Source organism: Apus apus, chromosome 4 (assembly GCF_020740795.1).
Source record: "Apus apus isolate bApuApu2 chromosome 4, bApuApu2.pri.cur, whole genome shotgun sequence".
In the NCBI taxonomy this organism is placed as follows: Eukaryota; Metazoa; Chordata; class Aves; order Apodiformes; family Apodidae; genus Apus; species Apus apus.
The window spans coordinates 26,304,079-26,320,950 of NC_067285.1; the positions used below are offsets into that span (position 1 = coordinate 26,304,079).

The 16,872-nt window shown below is 38.4% G+C and overlaps 1 protein-coding gene and 1 long non-coding RNA gene across 5 annotated transcripts in view; one reads left to right on the plus strand and one right to left on the minus strand.

The window, feature by feature from the left end:
- LOC127384945 (uncharacterized) overlaps window positions 1–407 on the minus strand; it is a 63,723-nt gene extending 63,316 nt beyond the window's left edge. For all 3 annotated transcript variants that reach the window (XR_007889539.1, XR_007889540.1, XR_007889538.1), the window contains exon 1: window positions 366–407. This is a non-coding gene — a long non-coding RNA (uncharacterized LOC127384945). The remainder of the gene's footprint in view (window positions 1–365) is intronic.
- Window positions 408–3,963: 3,556 nt separating this feature from the next.
- Window positions 3,964–9,357, plus strand: LOC127384942 (pulmonary surfactant-associated protein A-like). 2 transcript variants are annotated; one of them, XM_051620057.1, is made up of 4 exons: window positions 3,964–4,060; window positions 7,197–7,322; window positions 8,021–8,098; window positions 8,833–9,357. In XM_051620057.1, exons 2-4 carry the CDS (start codon window positions 7,250–7,252, stop codon window positions 9,207–9,209), a joined length of 528 nt encoding a protein of 175 aa, XP_051476017.1. In that variant the 5' UTR covers window positions 3,964–4,060; window positions 7,197–7,249; the 3' UTR covers window positions 9,210–9,357. The 2 variants fall into 2 exon arrangements, with proteins under 2 accessions (XP_051476017.1, XP_051476015.1); XM_051620055.1 differs by lacking the exon at window positions 3,964–4,060 and adding an exon at window positions 6,170–6,462.
- Window positions 9,358–16,872: the final 7,515 nt, after the last annotated feature.

Below are 16,872 nucleotides of genomic sequence, written 5' to 3' on the forward strand. Positions count from 1 at the left end.
TGTTAGACCCATGTAGTGATAGAAATACGTGTTTAAAATACTAAAGGTTGTGTTTTGTTGCTAAAACTTCACATTCGCTCATAAAGCTGTGACCATCGCGTTGTTAGAAGGCCACCTGTCTTCTCCCAGATCCCTAAATAACCACGTACTGTTGAGGGGGAAGCAGGTAAGACCAGAAGCTCAAATACTCGCTGTTTCTCTGCTGATGTCATACCAAGCAACCACACATTCAGACCACGATTCAAATCTGCTAGGATCAAGGAGTGCCTTTTCACTAAATTTGTTGCTTGCTACGCAGCGTGGGAAGCTGGTGAGCAGTGGAAGCTCAGGAAAGTACCACGAGTGGAAAAATCTCACACGCTTACCTTGCAGTCAGGGAGTCCTTGGCTCATCCATTATCATTTTCACACTAAGGGGAAAAAAAGAAGCACTGGAGTTAAAACACATACATGAACATGTTTTCTTCATCTTTTCCTGCCCCACATTTGAGTTTGTGCAGGGAGCCCTTAGGAACCTGGACTTGACTCTATACAGTTGTCCCTTGTCCCCAGCCCACATTAAGAGAGAGGATCTGTTCACTTGATCATTTCAAGCCCTGTCAAATGGTAAACCGTTATTATCTTCAGATGCAGGAGACAAGTGGTTGTTTTTGGCAGTGGAGGACTAATGTCCAGCATTGCATACAGCACTCCAGCTGATCTGAGAGCAGACAGGGACTTCGAAATCTATCCAACATGGTACCAGCATACTTTTTCCATTTCAAAGCGTAAACCTGCTTTAAAAATAGCTTCCTTGGAGACCAACAACCACGATACCATTTTGGACAAAAATATCCAACGGGAGACCCTCAGATTACTTTGAGAAAAGAGAAAGCTAAACTAATACCTTCAAATTTTCCTAGGTTTAGCTTTGACCAGCTGCACAGTCTGGTAGAAAGAGTTGAAAGTTTACTTGAAACTACTTGTACCTCTTGTGTTTAATTATTAGTATGTTAATGATTAAACCTTGTTAGCAATTTTTAAGTCTTTCATTGTACAGATTATTTGTTAGAGCAATTACCTGGCATAAGAAGACATCTTATTAGAGACAAAAAATCCCCACAACTCTTCTAACTTGTATTATCTGAAACAAATTCACATAGCCACTCACACAGAACTCCAGCTAGGTTTGGACTTTAGTTACTCAGCAATTTATTCCTGCTGCATTTGTGTTTACAAAATTACTATACAAATCTCTTGTTAAAATCCTTACTGTGCAAAATTGCACAGATGGCTCAACACAATATATCATTTATCTCTAAACACATTTAAACTTCAAGACACCTTGGGTGCATTTTATCCATTTCAGAAAAATAAGATTATTTTTTTTCCAGTCAAAAGCTAATTTTTATTACATCAATAAGCAAAGCATCTAGGCTAGGTCTCAGCATATAATTTCTTTCTCCTTAAACCATTAGTATTAGAAAAACAAACAAACAAACAAAAACCAAACAAATGAAACACATATGCTGCTTAAAAATAAAAAATCCTCAGATCCAGTCAAAGAACTGCTAGGCAGCACTTTCCCTTCTATGGTTCGCATGGAGATCTGCAACATTTCAGGTAATAGAATTAAATTCCTCAGTTATTTTCTTAAAATATCTCCACATACTCAGCTCATCTCTTGCTATGCTCTAGCCTTCCCCTTATACCATTCTGAAGCAGTCATCTGTGTTCTGTGTTCTAAGTCTTGACTATGTCTCATATATAAAACTGAAGATATCAAGAGGACATCGGCCAGTTTCGCACCTTCTTCCTAAAAACCTGTGTCCACATTTTTTTTGCCTTGACTTTAATCTCCTAACTTTGAGGAACTTCAGAAAAATAAAGTCCAACATATATGAAAGAAATAAAATTCTCTAATCAAAGCAATATTCTACAAACAGGCTTGGAACACACTTGTATCTCATGGGATTCATTAGTAGTAATTACAATTCTGGTGAAGTTACATACTCAGTAGAATGTTACTTGATTATTCTTTGCAGTTCATAGAGGAATATAAAAGTATCCAGAAATACTGTTTTTTTTTCTTTTAGATGGCTTTTACTATTTGTCTGTAGCCCTATCAATGTAAACCCACAAATGCTGTTTAAAACACTTCTAGTAATTTCAGTTTATTTTATATGAAAGATCCAAATTCTGCATTTAGGTATTAGTGGGTTTTGTTTTGTTGTGTTGTGTTTTTTTTTAATAGAGAGGTCAGGAACAAGAAGAAACAGAATAAATTGTTTCTCTGTTCTGTTATTATAGGATAAATAATTTTGATAAAATATTTCCTTAAAAATGCAATCAGCAAAGATAATCCCTGATCGATAATGACCAGATCAGAAAAAAACCCAGGTTAGGAGTTTTTTTCTCTGAATTTATAATTATTTGCTACAGAGATACAATCTAACAGTATGATCTTTAATTCAGGAAATAACTTATTCACTTCTCAAATGCTATAAAAGTAGATTTTGACAGTTAAGGTATTAGTTAAAAGGTCACAAAAATTCAGTCCCTTCTGAAACAAATGAATTGTGTATCATATAAGAGAAGTTTAATATAATTGTTATTACAGTATATATTTAACAGTAAGATTTTTGTCTGGCCATAAAAATTATGGATATTGATGTCAGAGAGAATTCTTTCTAGACTACAGTAATATCCTCTTTTGTAACTGTATAATCTAATTAGGTGTTTTAGCTTAGAAATACTATTAGTCATTTTGAGCACTCAAAAACTTGTCCCCTGCCTTCATCAATCCCTACTACATGTAAAGAAAGCAACCTTCAATTACAGTAAATAAGATTTTTTTTCTATGGTTTCCTGATTTTTATAGAAATTAAAAGCTAAAAACCAAGCCCCATGGTTCTTGGAAAAATTGAGTTCAAATTCAATCTTGCGTGAACATAGTAACTTGCAGTATGTGACCCAGACTGGCAGGGCTACTTATCTAGGATAAATTGTGACCACTGCCTCATTTATTATTATTTTTAAGCAAAATTTAAAGAATAATGACTGTTATTCATCTGTTCTTTTCCAGAGAGAAGAAGGTATATGGTGGAAAAACACCAGCGCTTGCTGCCGCGATATTTTAGCAGTGATGCAAATATGAAGTAGGGTAAGGCTTGATCATATGATTTACATTTATTTGCAGCTTTTCTTTGGAAGAACAGTAAGTGCAAATAGATAAAGAAGTATTTGACACCAGGAAATTTGTCAGCTGGTTTTGAAACTACAGCAAGAAGTGGTAGAAAGAAAAATGGCCCTATTATAATGCTCATGAACCAGAGGAGAACATTCTTGGGAGCATTGTGTAATGGTATAACACAGATGTGTTTGGACCTCAGAGAGTGTCAGATTTCAAGTGGTTTTCATTAGCAGAAGTTCAAATGTACTATTATAAAATCTTGTTAACCTACAATTAACTAACATACCTGGGTTTAAAGCACGATCAATATCAGATGCTCGGAAATCAGTGTAGCACCTTTAAAAATGATAAGGGAACATGGATTTGTGTTGAAGTTTCCCTGTTAGAAAACCTGGGTTTGGCAGCATTTGGCTCAAGGGTGATAAGCCAGGTGTGATGCCAAGTGAGATATGGAATGAAACTTGCACCCATCTCTGCCTTTGTGGCTCAGGAGCCAAAAAGAACTGTACAGCAAGGTTACTTTAACCCTTAAGGAGGCTGCAGCAATGGTAACTGTAACGAACAATTTAAGCTTCATCTGCAGCTAATGGAGGACAACTACAGAATAGATGGAATAATATTTTCATCTGGTTCATAAACATGAGGGTTTTTCTCTCTCCCATTAGAATGCTATATTTTACTACTAACAGCTATTGAAGATTTAATACATCATCTTGCTTTCCATTTACTATAAACACAGAAAGAGTTTTATGTTTTTCAGCTGAGCTGCACCAAGTGACATACATATCAGAGACATCTAGTTACCTCCACTTGGATCCTTCTCACACAACTTAAGTCAGTGGAGCAAGATGGCAGTAGGATTTACAAGCACTGATCACACTGTCTACAGGTAAAATTAAGACTTTCTGCTCAAAAATGCTTGTCAAAATTTTAAAAAATAATAATTTTTTAATTTCACCATCCTAAGTGTTCAATCAAGATGAATTCTTTGCTTCCTGTTTTTAAAACACAGCAAAAAAAAGCTTCAGCCCTCCTCTGAGGAGGGGAGACACTAGGTCCTGAACGTGCTATGCTCTTCCTGATATTTCCAGGCATAAGGGAGCTGCTGGGGACAGTCTGACAATGATTTGGAGGAAAAAAGGAAATGCAGAAAGCACAAGGGAAGGTACTAGCAAGGTACGATGGAAACAGCAGCAGAACAGCACAAGATCGATATAAACAGAAAATATAACTGTACTTGGGGCCATTCAAATACAAACAGAGTAAGAAAAGAATTTTCAAGGTTATCTGAGGTGTGACTAGCACTGTGAGGAAAAAAAGTAACTTTCAGGAGGTTAAGTATACAAAGGAAAGGCTAATAAACATGCTCCTTGGAAGTAACACACACCCACTTTCATAAACAGAAATTCAACTCTAGAGACTGTATTTCTTGAAGCAGCAAAGGGAGCAGTGTTGACCAACTCTTGTCCTTAGCATGTTTTGTATTTACCTACCTACATTGTGCAATACAACCTACTCTCAGGATATCCTTTATTTGCTTTACTAGAACTGAAATTATAAAACCTCTTAATGATAGCTGTGGAAACACAGAACAAAAGTTAACTGCAACACTCAGAAATTATTTGTTCTTTACTAGATCTTGACACTTGATTCTTGCTGACCTTCTGCCATATGTGGCTCAAAGTAAGATCAGAATATCAGTTTATAAGTTATGATAGTTAATAGAATAATCTATTAGACAGTCATAAACAGGCATGGTAGAAAAGTAACTATTTTAAAATACCTATTTCAGCTTGCTTCATGTTATCAATATGCTGATGAAAATCAAAAGCAGAAAAGTTTAGAATTTATCAAGTCTACATCAGTTCTTCTCAGGAGTCTGTCACCCTCTGGGCTTCCCAGGCCATCAGTCAGCACATGAAACCCACTAATGGAGGCCAAGCCTCATCCTCTTCTCACACTTTTCTAACCTGGAGTTTCTCCCAAATGCAGCTGAAGTGCTAAAGTTGTTCTCACCATGGATGCAAACACCCAGGTTCTGCCAATGACCTTTCCTAGGACTCATCTGGACTCCAGGTGATGGCTTGCCACATATTTTCTGGGTGTGGTTTTTTGCCATTAAACAATTAGAAAACTTCAGCCAAAAGAATGTTAAAAGCATTCAGTCAAACAATCAAAAGCTAAGAAACTTGAAATTTAACAAGAAACTTTAAACAAAGGTTACTCATACAAATTTAAAACAGCCCTTTCCTGCCAAGGTATATATAACTGGGCATTGCTTGTTTGCTTTTCACAGAACTGGTGACTTTTCCAGGGCACTCAATAAACAATGCTGCAGGAATTAATCAGGCTTCTGTGGGCACAACACCAATGACAAAGGACTCTACATCAGTTGTTAAGGCAAGTGTTAAGGTGCAGGGCACAGGTGCAGAGTGCCTGTGGAGGCGATCTGGGCTTGCTTAGTTCCAGCAGCATCTTAAGACTGATACAGATATTGCTTACATTCCCTGTCTAATCTCAAAGCACCTGTTCCTTAACTGACTCAGCTGTTAGCCTTGCTGCAATATCAGCATGCTGGCCTGACACTACAAGGATGATGGGACCACATGTGATTTGTCTGAACTGGAGCACAGCCTGAAACTCCTTTCCTAAAAGCCTCCATTAAAACAAACTCTCAGCTGAGAGTAACTGAAAAGTGCCTGGCAATGCATTTCCATCCAGGGATGCTCCACATCTTGAGGCCTCTGTACTTACACAAGTTTAGAACAGCTTTTTCCTGCACTGAAGGGTCATTGTTTTGTTGGCTAAAACCATACTACTTACATAGTACTGTACAGCTGTTACTATTTATGATATATATGGTTCCCCTGGAGTATTCTGTAGGTTATCTAAGTGTGTGCTTCTATGGCTGTTATCTCTGCATATGCTGCAGATGCACCATTGTCCTTTGGTTTTGCTGCTACAGTGTGATCCTATTTGGTTACGAAACAATTATCACTGATAAGGCCTCAGTCTGTAATGAAAATGATGGTGGTGCTCCTGGTGCGTATTATATTTCAGGTGAACTCCTTGATTTGACTTATCTTCATTTACAATTTAACATTTACACAGCCATTCTGTGGCAACATTAGGCATTTCAAATATGTATTGAGAAACTGCTTTGTTCTGTGCCAGGGCTGGTGTTCTTTAAATGTGTGAAAGTGTTTCTACAAATCAAGAAAGTACCCTCAAATATTTTCCTCACATTTTAAGTATGTTGACCTCTTGAAAAAAAACACCCTATTAATCAAGGTAAATTTCATTACATTTATATTCATATGCAAATTCATATCATATTACGTGCTCTGTATTTACTGTGGGTAATAGGATCCATCTCAAGTTACATCCCCTATAAATTAGATCATTTAATAAGTCTTATTTCATATTGGAGCCCTAGGTAAGTTAAACATCTTTAAATATGTTTCCATGTATATTGTTTCCTCTTAGCCTTTCATTTTATCCTTTTTTACTTTGTCTCAACATTTTTATGAAAACTTTCCCTACTTTTACAGATGCTATCATCTCAGGTGAAGATACTTCAAAAGCTGATGCCATAATGGAAGAATAAGCATTAGAATTGTTGTTAATTAACTCTAAACCAATTTATAAAGACATTGTGTCTCAGTTCATCTTTAACTGCCTTTCTCCTACTAAAGCAGACATGTTTCTATTAATCCTTGGTAAAATTAAGACTGAAGTTATAGCTTTTTGTATGGGGAAAATGGCATATATTTGCTTTACAAAAAAATTTTTTTTTTTAAAAATGGAGCTTTGAAGGAGATGTTGGGGGTTTTTTTGCTCTGTAGTTTGAACTCTTAAGTAGACTAACAGACTGAGTTTTTGGAAGAAATTATTTGAAATAATCTGACTTTGCAACTACATCAATGACATTCATGTCAATGAAGGCAAAGTTTAAGGTACACAAAATTGTAACCCAGGCAGCAACATTCTGAATTTTTTATTTTTTATTTTTTATTTTATAAAAGACAGGACTCTACACTGGAGAGTGGAACACAGTCTGATTTACATCTGGCTTTAAATGATGCTGTCTCCACGATTGTTCCACAAAATCTTAGGATTCACACTTTTCCTGCTCCCATGCTATGCTCAAGGTAAACCTATAGAAATTTATCCACTGATGGTTCTGTACTCTTGCCTGAATATAAAGTAATGTTTTCTACCAGGTACATGCAGTTACCATCTCCATTTTTATCTAGATGTACTGTTGTGTTGTATTGTTTGCTTTGTAAACTCAGTGCTATGCTGTATAATCTGATTTGGGCTCCATTTCATAGAAATCAATACATCTTTATTAATTCTTTGTATGAAAAAAGATGCTTAAATCTCTTCTACTTAATGACACATTGGTTCAATTCACAGGATATCATTTTCCATAACACAGGGCACAAGAAGCTTGTAGTTGGTGTTAAGTTGGAGCTGCAAGTGCTTGAACAGCCTGAAGGATTCTGTCATCAATCCCTAGACACAGTTAAAAATCAACTAAACCTGCTGCACAAGTGCCAGGGTTTTGCCTGGACTGGCTCAGTCACTTAAGAGAGTGAACGCAGTTTGCTAATTTCAGTTTTCCATAAACATCACCGCTGCACAGGCAGTTTCCAGGAATTTATTCCCTATCCATACAACAATCAATGTGTGAAAATATCCCCAAGTTAAACCAGCAGTAAACTAAAAGAGGTCAAACAAATAATTTAGAAGTTGATATTAATTTTACATTATTAACTGCACTTTATTTTGAAAGGTAAGATTTGAGCTGTAGCACCAAGTGCATGATTGCTGGTTTTGTTCCTAGATTGCCTGCCGCTGAACAATAATGAAATGGAAGGCGTTGTCCGGCAACTGGAACATCGGATTTCCCAGCTTGAAGGAGGTAATTTATCTGCCTTTATCTTTAGCTGAATTGCTAAGCATAAACGAGGTGATCAACAACATGGCTTCTGAGGGAAAAAGCAGAATTTTCTGCAGTTTTATTACATTTCATTTGTGTTTTGGTTGCTGAGAGACTGGAGAGAGATAACTTTTACATGGGAGGGAGGGGTTAGTTTTTCCTAACCAGTAGGAGATGACAAGGTAACAGCTCTGAAGAACAGATGCAAGCACATCCAGTTTATCAGATTGAAATTCCTGCCTTTGCAGAAGTGCTCCATGGCCGCCTCATGCTCCTAACAGACCAACTGAACACTAACACAATCACAACCCGATCACACCTAAGATCCTACTCTCTCAGGGACTGACATTTATCCTTGTATACTGCAACCCAGCTCAGAGAGCTCATACAGTGCACAGACTCCAAGAAAATAATATACTTTCTCCAACCACAGAATTCTTTATTTCCTTCCCTCCTTATTCAACCTCTTTTCTGTTTCCCTTATTCCATTGTCCATATATTTGTGTTTCTTCCTTTTCCCCCCCTCATCTTTTCAGATTTCTTCTGGCTTTTGGGGGTTGTTTTTTTTTCTTTTCCTTTCTTATCTTTGATTTCAAGTTTTCCTCTCCTTTAGCTTTTTCCTTAGTTATGCAGAAATAAAGTGGAAAGTACAATTGGCAGCAAAGGGACAACAAAACAATGCATACAAATCTAACAGCTTTCACCTCATCTTGCAGTACTCCGCTTGAAAGATATGGTAACAGGATCTGGAGGAAAAATATTTGCTACCAATGGCAAAAAAGCTGATTACGATACTACACTGAAAACATGCAAAGAGGCTGGAGGGTCTATTGCCACTCCAAGGAACCCAAGAGAGAATGATGCCATTCTGCACTTCGTGAAAAATTTTAATACCTATGCCTACCTGGGGATGAAGGAATCTCTAATTCCAGGCAAATTCCAGATCCTGGATGGCAACAAATTGAGCTATACTAACTGGCATTCAAATGAACCTTCTGGCAAAGGGGAAGAGGCATGTGTGGAGATGTACACTGATGGCACTTGGAATGACAAAGCATGCAACAAGAATCGCCTTATTGTCTGTCAGTTTTAGTGCTTCTCCCTGCCACATGCTTTCCTATCCCTTGCCTCTTTATTTGTAGCTAGTGAGATCAGATAATGCAGCATGAAAAATAAAAGTCACTCATCCTTAGCCTGATTTGTCTTTTAAACACCAGCTATAAAGAGGAAATTACTTGTAATGAGAACAGTGGCCGTTTTGTCTGTTCTGTTATTTATTCAGTGCTCACCGAGTTTCTTGACAGTACTGCAAATGGATTCCTACCGCTCTCTTAACCTGCTTACTTATTGTGACGAGTATAAAGCAGATTTCTTGGGCACTTACCTAAAGTTAATTATGGCCACAAGATCTCCCAGTCCCCCCTTTATCCACGAGCCTCTAAGTTGTGTATGTTTTGATCATTTCTGGAAATTTTCCTTACCAAACATACCCATACAGACAGTTCTACTACCACAGCTGTTGCTCAGCTTTGGCCATCTTCACCTTTAACAGACCCTCTGAAAGATGAAATAAGCACTGCTGCTAAGGGTGACAGACCTGTGAGCACAGGGGGCACTCACCTACCTTGCATTTCCCATGGGAAAGGTTGAGTCAGCAGGTCTTAAACCTTCATATGCCTGAAAAGTGGTTGCCAGAAGCCACCTGTTCTGAGCTGCTTCAGCATCTCCACATCCCTTTCCAGCACAAGCAGCCCACTCTCCTATGCTATATGGGAGAAAACACATGGGAGCTGACAGGAATTACAGTGCCCATGTCATCTGGGGAGATCTGTAGAGCCATGACAAGGCCAATTTATTTATTTTTTAACTAGATAGAAAAGAGAGTCAGATACCACTGATTTGTGGGCACCACAGAGCTGCTTGGCAAAATCTGGCTGGAATTCCCATGAGGCTGAGGTTGATGGATGCCTGTGTTTCTGAAGCAGCCTGTATTCAGTGCTCATTGCAGAAGCTGTTGTGATCCTGCACCCTGCAACTCAAGCTAAAGGATTCAGAGACAGCTTTCTGAACAGCTTTGTTGCTGGGGTCCAATCACCTACTGAAGTTGAGCATCCCTAAGGCCTGTTATACTGCAGAGCTGTGCAGTATAAGAGGCACATCCAGAGTTGTCTACAATTCCCCCTTCCTCTGGGGCAGTTATTTCAACATGGCTTGGGCAATGAAGGCTCTGCATAAGCTCCATGACATGGTGTGAAGACTGTCTATGGCAGACCTTCATATACAGACAGCCAAATGCCTGGCTGTCAGTCACACACTCACATAAGCTTTGTTAGTTCCAGCCTGGTCATGGAGAGTTCAGCAAGGAAACATCCAGCTCTAGAGCCAGACTAGCTCCTCTCACCCTCTGTGCGACAGAACAGGCCAAGTGTGAAGATAACTGGGGTGGGAAGGAGAGCTGCTCACGGTGGTGTGAATGCAGGCACCAGCCCAGGGGCTGCCTGAAGCCTCACAGCCATGCACATCACTGTAATTTCAGAGTAGCAACTGGCCATGCACAACATTCCATGACTAGCTTAGATTCAATTACTTAAATATTTTGAGTACATGGTTCTCACCACCTGTTCTGTGACAAGTCATGGATCTTCTGGCCTCTCTCTTCAGCCCTCTGCTTGGTGTCATTGTCTCTGAATCATTCATGCTGTTATTCTCTGCAAACTAAGCAATTTATCTTACAGGTATTTACTTAGGATGATTAATGCAACAGGGCTAATGTGAAACCAAGACACCTTTCTGCTTGAACAATTTGGTACCTTCAAGTGGTCTTCTTTACAGGTTACTTAATTATTCACTTCAGCAATATTCAAATCCTTCATCACAATAATGCATACTAAATAGGACTATGTTTCCCTCTTCTAGGAACCATAAAGTTATCCCAACATAGGCAGAGAGAAAAGTTGTGAGCTAAGGCTTCAGTTTATCCAATGCATCTATTCAGCACATAAGGAAATCCACAAGCTGTTAACTAATGCCCTGTTTCTGGACAGCACAGCCAAAAATATAAATTACTGAATCCTAGATTATGTAAATCTAGGTGGACAGTTATGTTGCTATGTTAATGAAATTGAAACAGGTACGTACAGAGGAAATGATGATTTAAGTCTATAGGCACTGTTCCACTTTCATCTCTATTCTTCCTCTTACTTGCAGATGTTTTACAGCTCCCCAGTATCTGCTTGCACCCATCAGCTCACCCACCCACAGCCTTCAAGCCTTGCGTGACTCCTGTTGTGAAACTAATTCTGCCACAAGCAACAAGGAAACAGCAACACAGGCATCACTTTGCACTGTAGTTTTCCACTCATCATATAAAGTTAAGGAAGTTTACAATAATTAATATCAGCCTGAGAGTGAAAATGGATCCCCCAAAATATTTAAGGCCATGCTAAGTTTTTTTTTGTTCTTGTTTTTTTTTTGTTTGGTTTGGGTTTTGTTTTTTTTGTGTTGTTGGGGTTTTTTTGGTGGGTTTTTTTGTGTTTGTTTTTTTTTCTATAATCCTGCTTCTTATATTCAGGGGCTCACAGAATTGTCGCAAAATTAGAGCTAATTTCAGATACGTGAAAGAAAATAGCTGCCTTCAGTGTCAGTCTTCATGAATATGCATCAGAGCATCTTCTCCCACCACCCTGCATTTGGGCATTTTTCCCTGTGGGCTCCTTGGAAGGACTGCGAAGGACTTAAAGTATTACTCCACAGCCAATAAGATGCTAGCCCTGTTGTGACACTGTAGCAACTTGTGGACTCAAAACCTCCAACAAAGGAAGTATTTCTCACCCTGCCTGAAGCTGCTTCCTCCATCAACCCTGCTGACAGCAGGTGGGTCTGGAACTAGTGGTCTTGGCCTGGTAAGGATAGCAGGTTGGCACCTGGGAACCCAATTTATTTCTTAAATCTTAATGAGAGGGCAGGAAAGCAACCTCTGATTTCTAGAGACAGGATTTCCCCAAGCTGGCAACCTGTTACGTGAAAGTTATTTTCTGAAATATTTATTAACTTAATTTAAAAGCTTAATCCACTCTATTCTAACCTTAAATACTATCTGTGCCTTTTAAGACTGCCACCATTTGCCCTATATTGACCACTACTTGTGCATGAACTGGACTACTGCACTTGCTGGCAAACCAAACTGTGTGATGTTCAGTTTTCAGACTGTGGAAAGCATCGCTTCCAAAGGTAAGACTAATGTCACCACCACCAGGACTAACAATATTTTAATCTTTCTTAATCTTAGTAAAAAAGTGGATAAGCAGATTTATTGAAAGAAACTTTGAAAGAAACCTAGTTTTGGCACAATCAATGTAATATTTGTGCCAATATCAAGAGAGATGGAAGTTGCATATTGAGTTGGAGGAAGTGATACTGGTTCCATCTTGTACAGTGGAAAACATTTTTTCCACAAACATATGTTCAGAATATTGTTTTTCATTATAGAAAAATATCAATCATGTGAAAAAATATTCCTAACAGTTTTTATTTTCTGTAAAAATACCCTCATTAATATTTTCTGTGTTTTGTAAGAGTTTTAAAAGACCAGTTGCCACTTGGTGACTTTGAGGTCTAAAGGGACATTCTTGAAGTCTGAATTTTGGTTTTGGTAGCTGCAAACTCGCACTCCTTTGAATGTATCCATTCCAAGACAAGAGAGTTGTACTGACTTCAATGCCTCCACCTATGGGTTTTTAACCCAGGCTGCAGTTTGGCCTTCACAGCTTTCCTTGTAATCAGACGCATGCCAGATGCAGTACTGTGTAGTTAGGAGGGCCAGTTCTCAGGGACCATGTAACACCCCGCCACAACAGTGCAGAGCGGAGCCAGAGCTGGCTTAGGAAAGCCTCTGAAAGGGTTTCTATGTGCTTTTACTCCATAAAATAGATACTGCAATCTGACTGTAGCTGTGATTTTTTTAATATTTAAATACAGCCTAGCTTGTAAGTAACAAGTGGGTTGTTGAACATACATAGGTGGAAGAGAGCTGGATACAGGGACCCCTTGGATCTGCACTAACCTTAGAGGTATCAGCCCTCATGCTCTGAAGGATGCATGTGCTACTCATTAAATAACTCAATTCTGACTGGTTACTATTATTACTATTCACTTCTGAGCAAATAAGATGATTTCCAAGGAAAGCCCAAGTGGTTTCCTGGCACAAAGAAGCCCATCATTTTTCACTAGAAGTGACTGTCTCCTAAAGCAGCTTATGCATGCATGAACAGCCACTATTTTTTTGCTGATCCTGCAGAAACAACTGTGATCAAGGCAGAACAGCTACATCCTGTCTTTGGAAAGGATTGTGCCACTTTAAGAACACCAAGTGGGAGGTGATATAGACAGCACTGTACAAACAAGTACCTGGGCATGCTGCTGTGCTCACCTGAGCTGAGGGGACACTGCCCTCACCCTCCCTGGTTTGTCTGGCAGGTTGAACAGCACCTCCTCTAATGCGCTCCTGCTGCCGGACAGCGGAGGACAGACACCCAAAGTGACTGAATTTTATCTGCAAGACTTACAAGACACCTTGAGGACAGTGAGAAGGTAAGAGTGGACAGAAAAGAGCTGAATGACTGCAGGATCACTCAAGCTTTAGAGAAAGCCAGAACTCATTTCAGGCAGGAATGCAAACCCAAATTCAACCACTTGCTGGCCTTTCTAAAAAAAAAAAAAAAAAAAAAGGAGGATAACAAAATTATTTCTAATTTGGTTATAAGATTGTCAGCAGGGAAGGGATGAAAAGGAAAATATAGGGCTGCTATTCATGCATTTTGAGTTCACTGATATAAAAATAGTTTGCTAAATGTTTAGAGTTATGTCTGCAAGTGCACTGCATAATGCAATAATTTATTTTTCTTTTAAAGTTAGCAGACTATCAGCTTGTGTAAGTTTATTCAAAAGTGTTTGAAGTCTTTTAGAACAGGAAAAGCTTATTTGACTTAGAGGTTATATAACCCATCTCTGCAATACACTCATAAGTAAAAAAACTAATAGAGATAGGCCAGGAACTCCAAGGTAACATATAAACCATCTTATTAGATGAAAAACAAAAATCATAATTTACATTTCCAGAAAGTGATTTATGCATTCTTCAAATAGGAGCAAAGACTTCTGTTGCATTTTAACTTTCACTGTAGTCACCTGCTTATTTTGGAAGTGAGGTGAAACATACTGCAGCAAAAGCCAAGATCAGCAAAATCGCAGCAGTGTGCTATACTACTTTTGCATTATTAAATATGCCCTGTCTTCATTATTCTTAACATCTTCTCCTGAATTCTATACGTCTGATTTCTGCACCCAAACTTCATCTTGCTTTTAATAATCTTTAAGTTTGATTTGCACTCTGTAGTGACCTGACTTACAGAAAGCTAAATATACACAAGTTTTACTTAAAAATATCAGACTAAACTACAGCATGCTTTATAAGGGTGAAATCCTTTTTAAATATTTATGAAAATATTTATATTTAGCACTTTATTCAGTTGTTACTTATAGATAAATTTATAATACAAGTAAATTCTGTGATATTTGAATATTTTATGAATCTGAGCATTTTCATAACACTCTTGGTTTGAGTGTTTGGCCCTTGAGGGATCACAGCAGTGGTATCAGATCTTTGAGCTTTTAGAGATGCAACAGTCTTTTCTCTAAGGTACTAAACCCCTGAATTTGATTTCTAGTTTTTACAGGAATTTAAGTGACTCTTAACTTGCAGTAGCTGTTATCTCTTGATCATCACCCTGATTTTGAGACAATTGCTGTGCAAGAAATCCAGGTCTCAGAATTTTTACATTCCTACCATTTTCTACATCATCTTTTAACACGCAGTCACAGAAATGGCATAGGAATTCACCTTTCTGCTGTTGCACACTCTTACAAGGCATGCTATGGGACCTTCAGCAGTGATGAACTCTTCAGAAAACTAGTCTAGACATGTAATTATCTTCAAATATTTATAGGAAGTTGACGGTTATGTTAGAGAACAAGTACACAGTAACACTTGCTTTCCCCACTTGAAGGCTAAAGATTTAAATCAGAGTGGAACAGGAAGAACAAGAAGTTCATTGCTCTTGCTGGTTTGGCCCTTTTGACTTGTTCTTCCACTAAAATAAGTACATGTAAGGGAGCAGAGGTTGTTGGCAGCTCTGCAAAATGGGAAATTTTCTATAGCTCCAGCTGTGCTAAAGCAACCAAGAGTCAACCTCCGTATCTAACTGGGCAGCTCTCGCATCTAGATAATAAAACACCTCCCCACATAAAGAACTATAAACCCTCTTTGTATAAGATACTGGAAATTCAATATCACATATCTGGTTTTATCTGACATACTTCATTACCATATTCAGTGAAATTGCTGACCCACAAAAATATAAAATTATCGTGTAAAGAGATAACTCATATTCAGTCTTTACCATTTCAGATATATATTTTCATTAAGTACTACTGTTTGTGGTTTTTTCATCCATTCTGAGTGTATTAATCTCCATCAGGAGATTAACCTCCACCAGGCAAACTAGGGATTGAGCCCTGTCACCTGATGACACTGTGATAAATCTGACCAAGGTATTCCCAAAAGTGCTAATGCAACTACATTGTGCAGACGTTTTTTTGTACTGTCTGCTCTAGTTTCAGTCTGTTTCAGTAACAACGAAAATGCAAGCTTATACTGAATAGGACCCTGGCTTTGGGGATGGAGGAGGAAAAGGGAAGGAAAGATTCTTAAATGTCTTTGAACAGTACAATGAATGTCCTAGAGCTCTTATAGAAAAGTTGTCCTGGCTGACTGGTCTTTCTTAAAGTCACAGTAATTTTCTTTGCTGTAGGAATAGTTTGTCTTTCCTCCTCCTCTCCCCAATATGGAATGTGGAAGTGGCCAAACAAACTGTGATGACTTGACAAGCTATATAAACACCAGTGCCCTGATACCTGCTTCAGGGACAGCAGCAAAAACAAGCCTCCCAATATGTGTTTCCAGCCAGCTCTTTGCAAATGATACTGCTGAGATCCATGTCTACATTTGTCAGTATTTTCTTGCCCATGGGAACATCTGGGGTAGAACCTGTTGCTGTTGCCAAGTTTCAAGTAATACTAGAAACAAAAACTTAGAGCAGGCCACACAGCACAAAATTAAACACTGAATTCACCTGTTTGGACATTACTCAAGGGTCTAATTTCCTTGATGTGCTTCCATAAATACTCAGACACACAAACCTATGAGCAAGTGTCAGCCTGAGGAATATTTATGCTTGCTTTACAAATATTTAGAAGCAAAGTTTTTACGTAGTAAGAGGAGCCCAGAGTATTTCACCAGAGGGGAACTTGTTCTGTTCCAGGAACAGAGGCTCTCACCTGCCTGAAGCCATCAATTTCAGAAATCATTTAAGAGTCACAGGATTTACACAGAATCAGTTGTTTTCAAAAGCATGTAAAAAATACTGGTGTAGACCTGAAGCACAGCGTGATGGGGGAGATGAGGGAATTGCAGGTTTTCTGTTGGAACTGAAGAGGAGGAAAGACAAACTGCTTTTACCTGCATTCCTTATTTGCATCCAAGTCTTTTGTTATCAGGTGCTTTTTTTTGTTGTTGTTGTCATTAAGTGCTGTAGTAACTAATCAGAATATCCTGATAGAAAAAAAAATAATTTACTGATAAGAAACAGGCTTTGCAGACTTTGATCCATTCTGCCTTTTAGTGGTTGCATTTAAAAATT

Bases quoted from the DNA above. Each gene is read 5' to 3' on its own strand.
- LOC127384942 (XM_051620057.1), top strand. From the start codon at position 7,250: ATGATGCTGTCTCCACGATTGTTCCACAAAATCTTAGGATTCACACTT. The intron at 7,323-8,020 runs GTAAACCTATAG...TTTTGTTCCTAG, and splicing joins GCTCCCATGCTATGCTCAAG to ATTGCCTGCCGCTGAACAAT. The intron at 8,099-8,832 runs GTAATTTATCTG...CTCATCTTGCAG, and splicing joins GATTTCCCAGCTTGAAGGAG to TACTCCGCTTGAAAGATATG.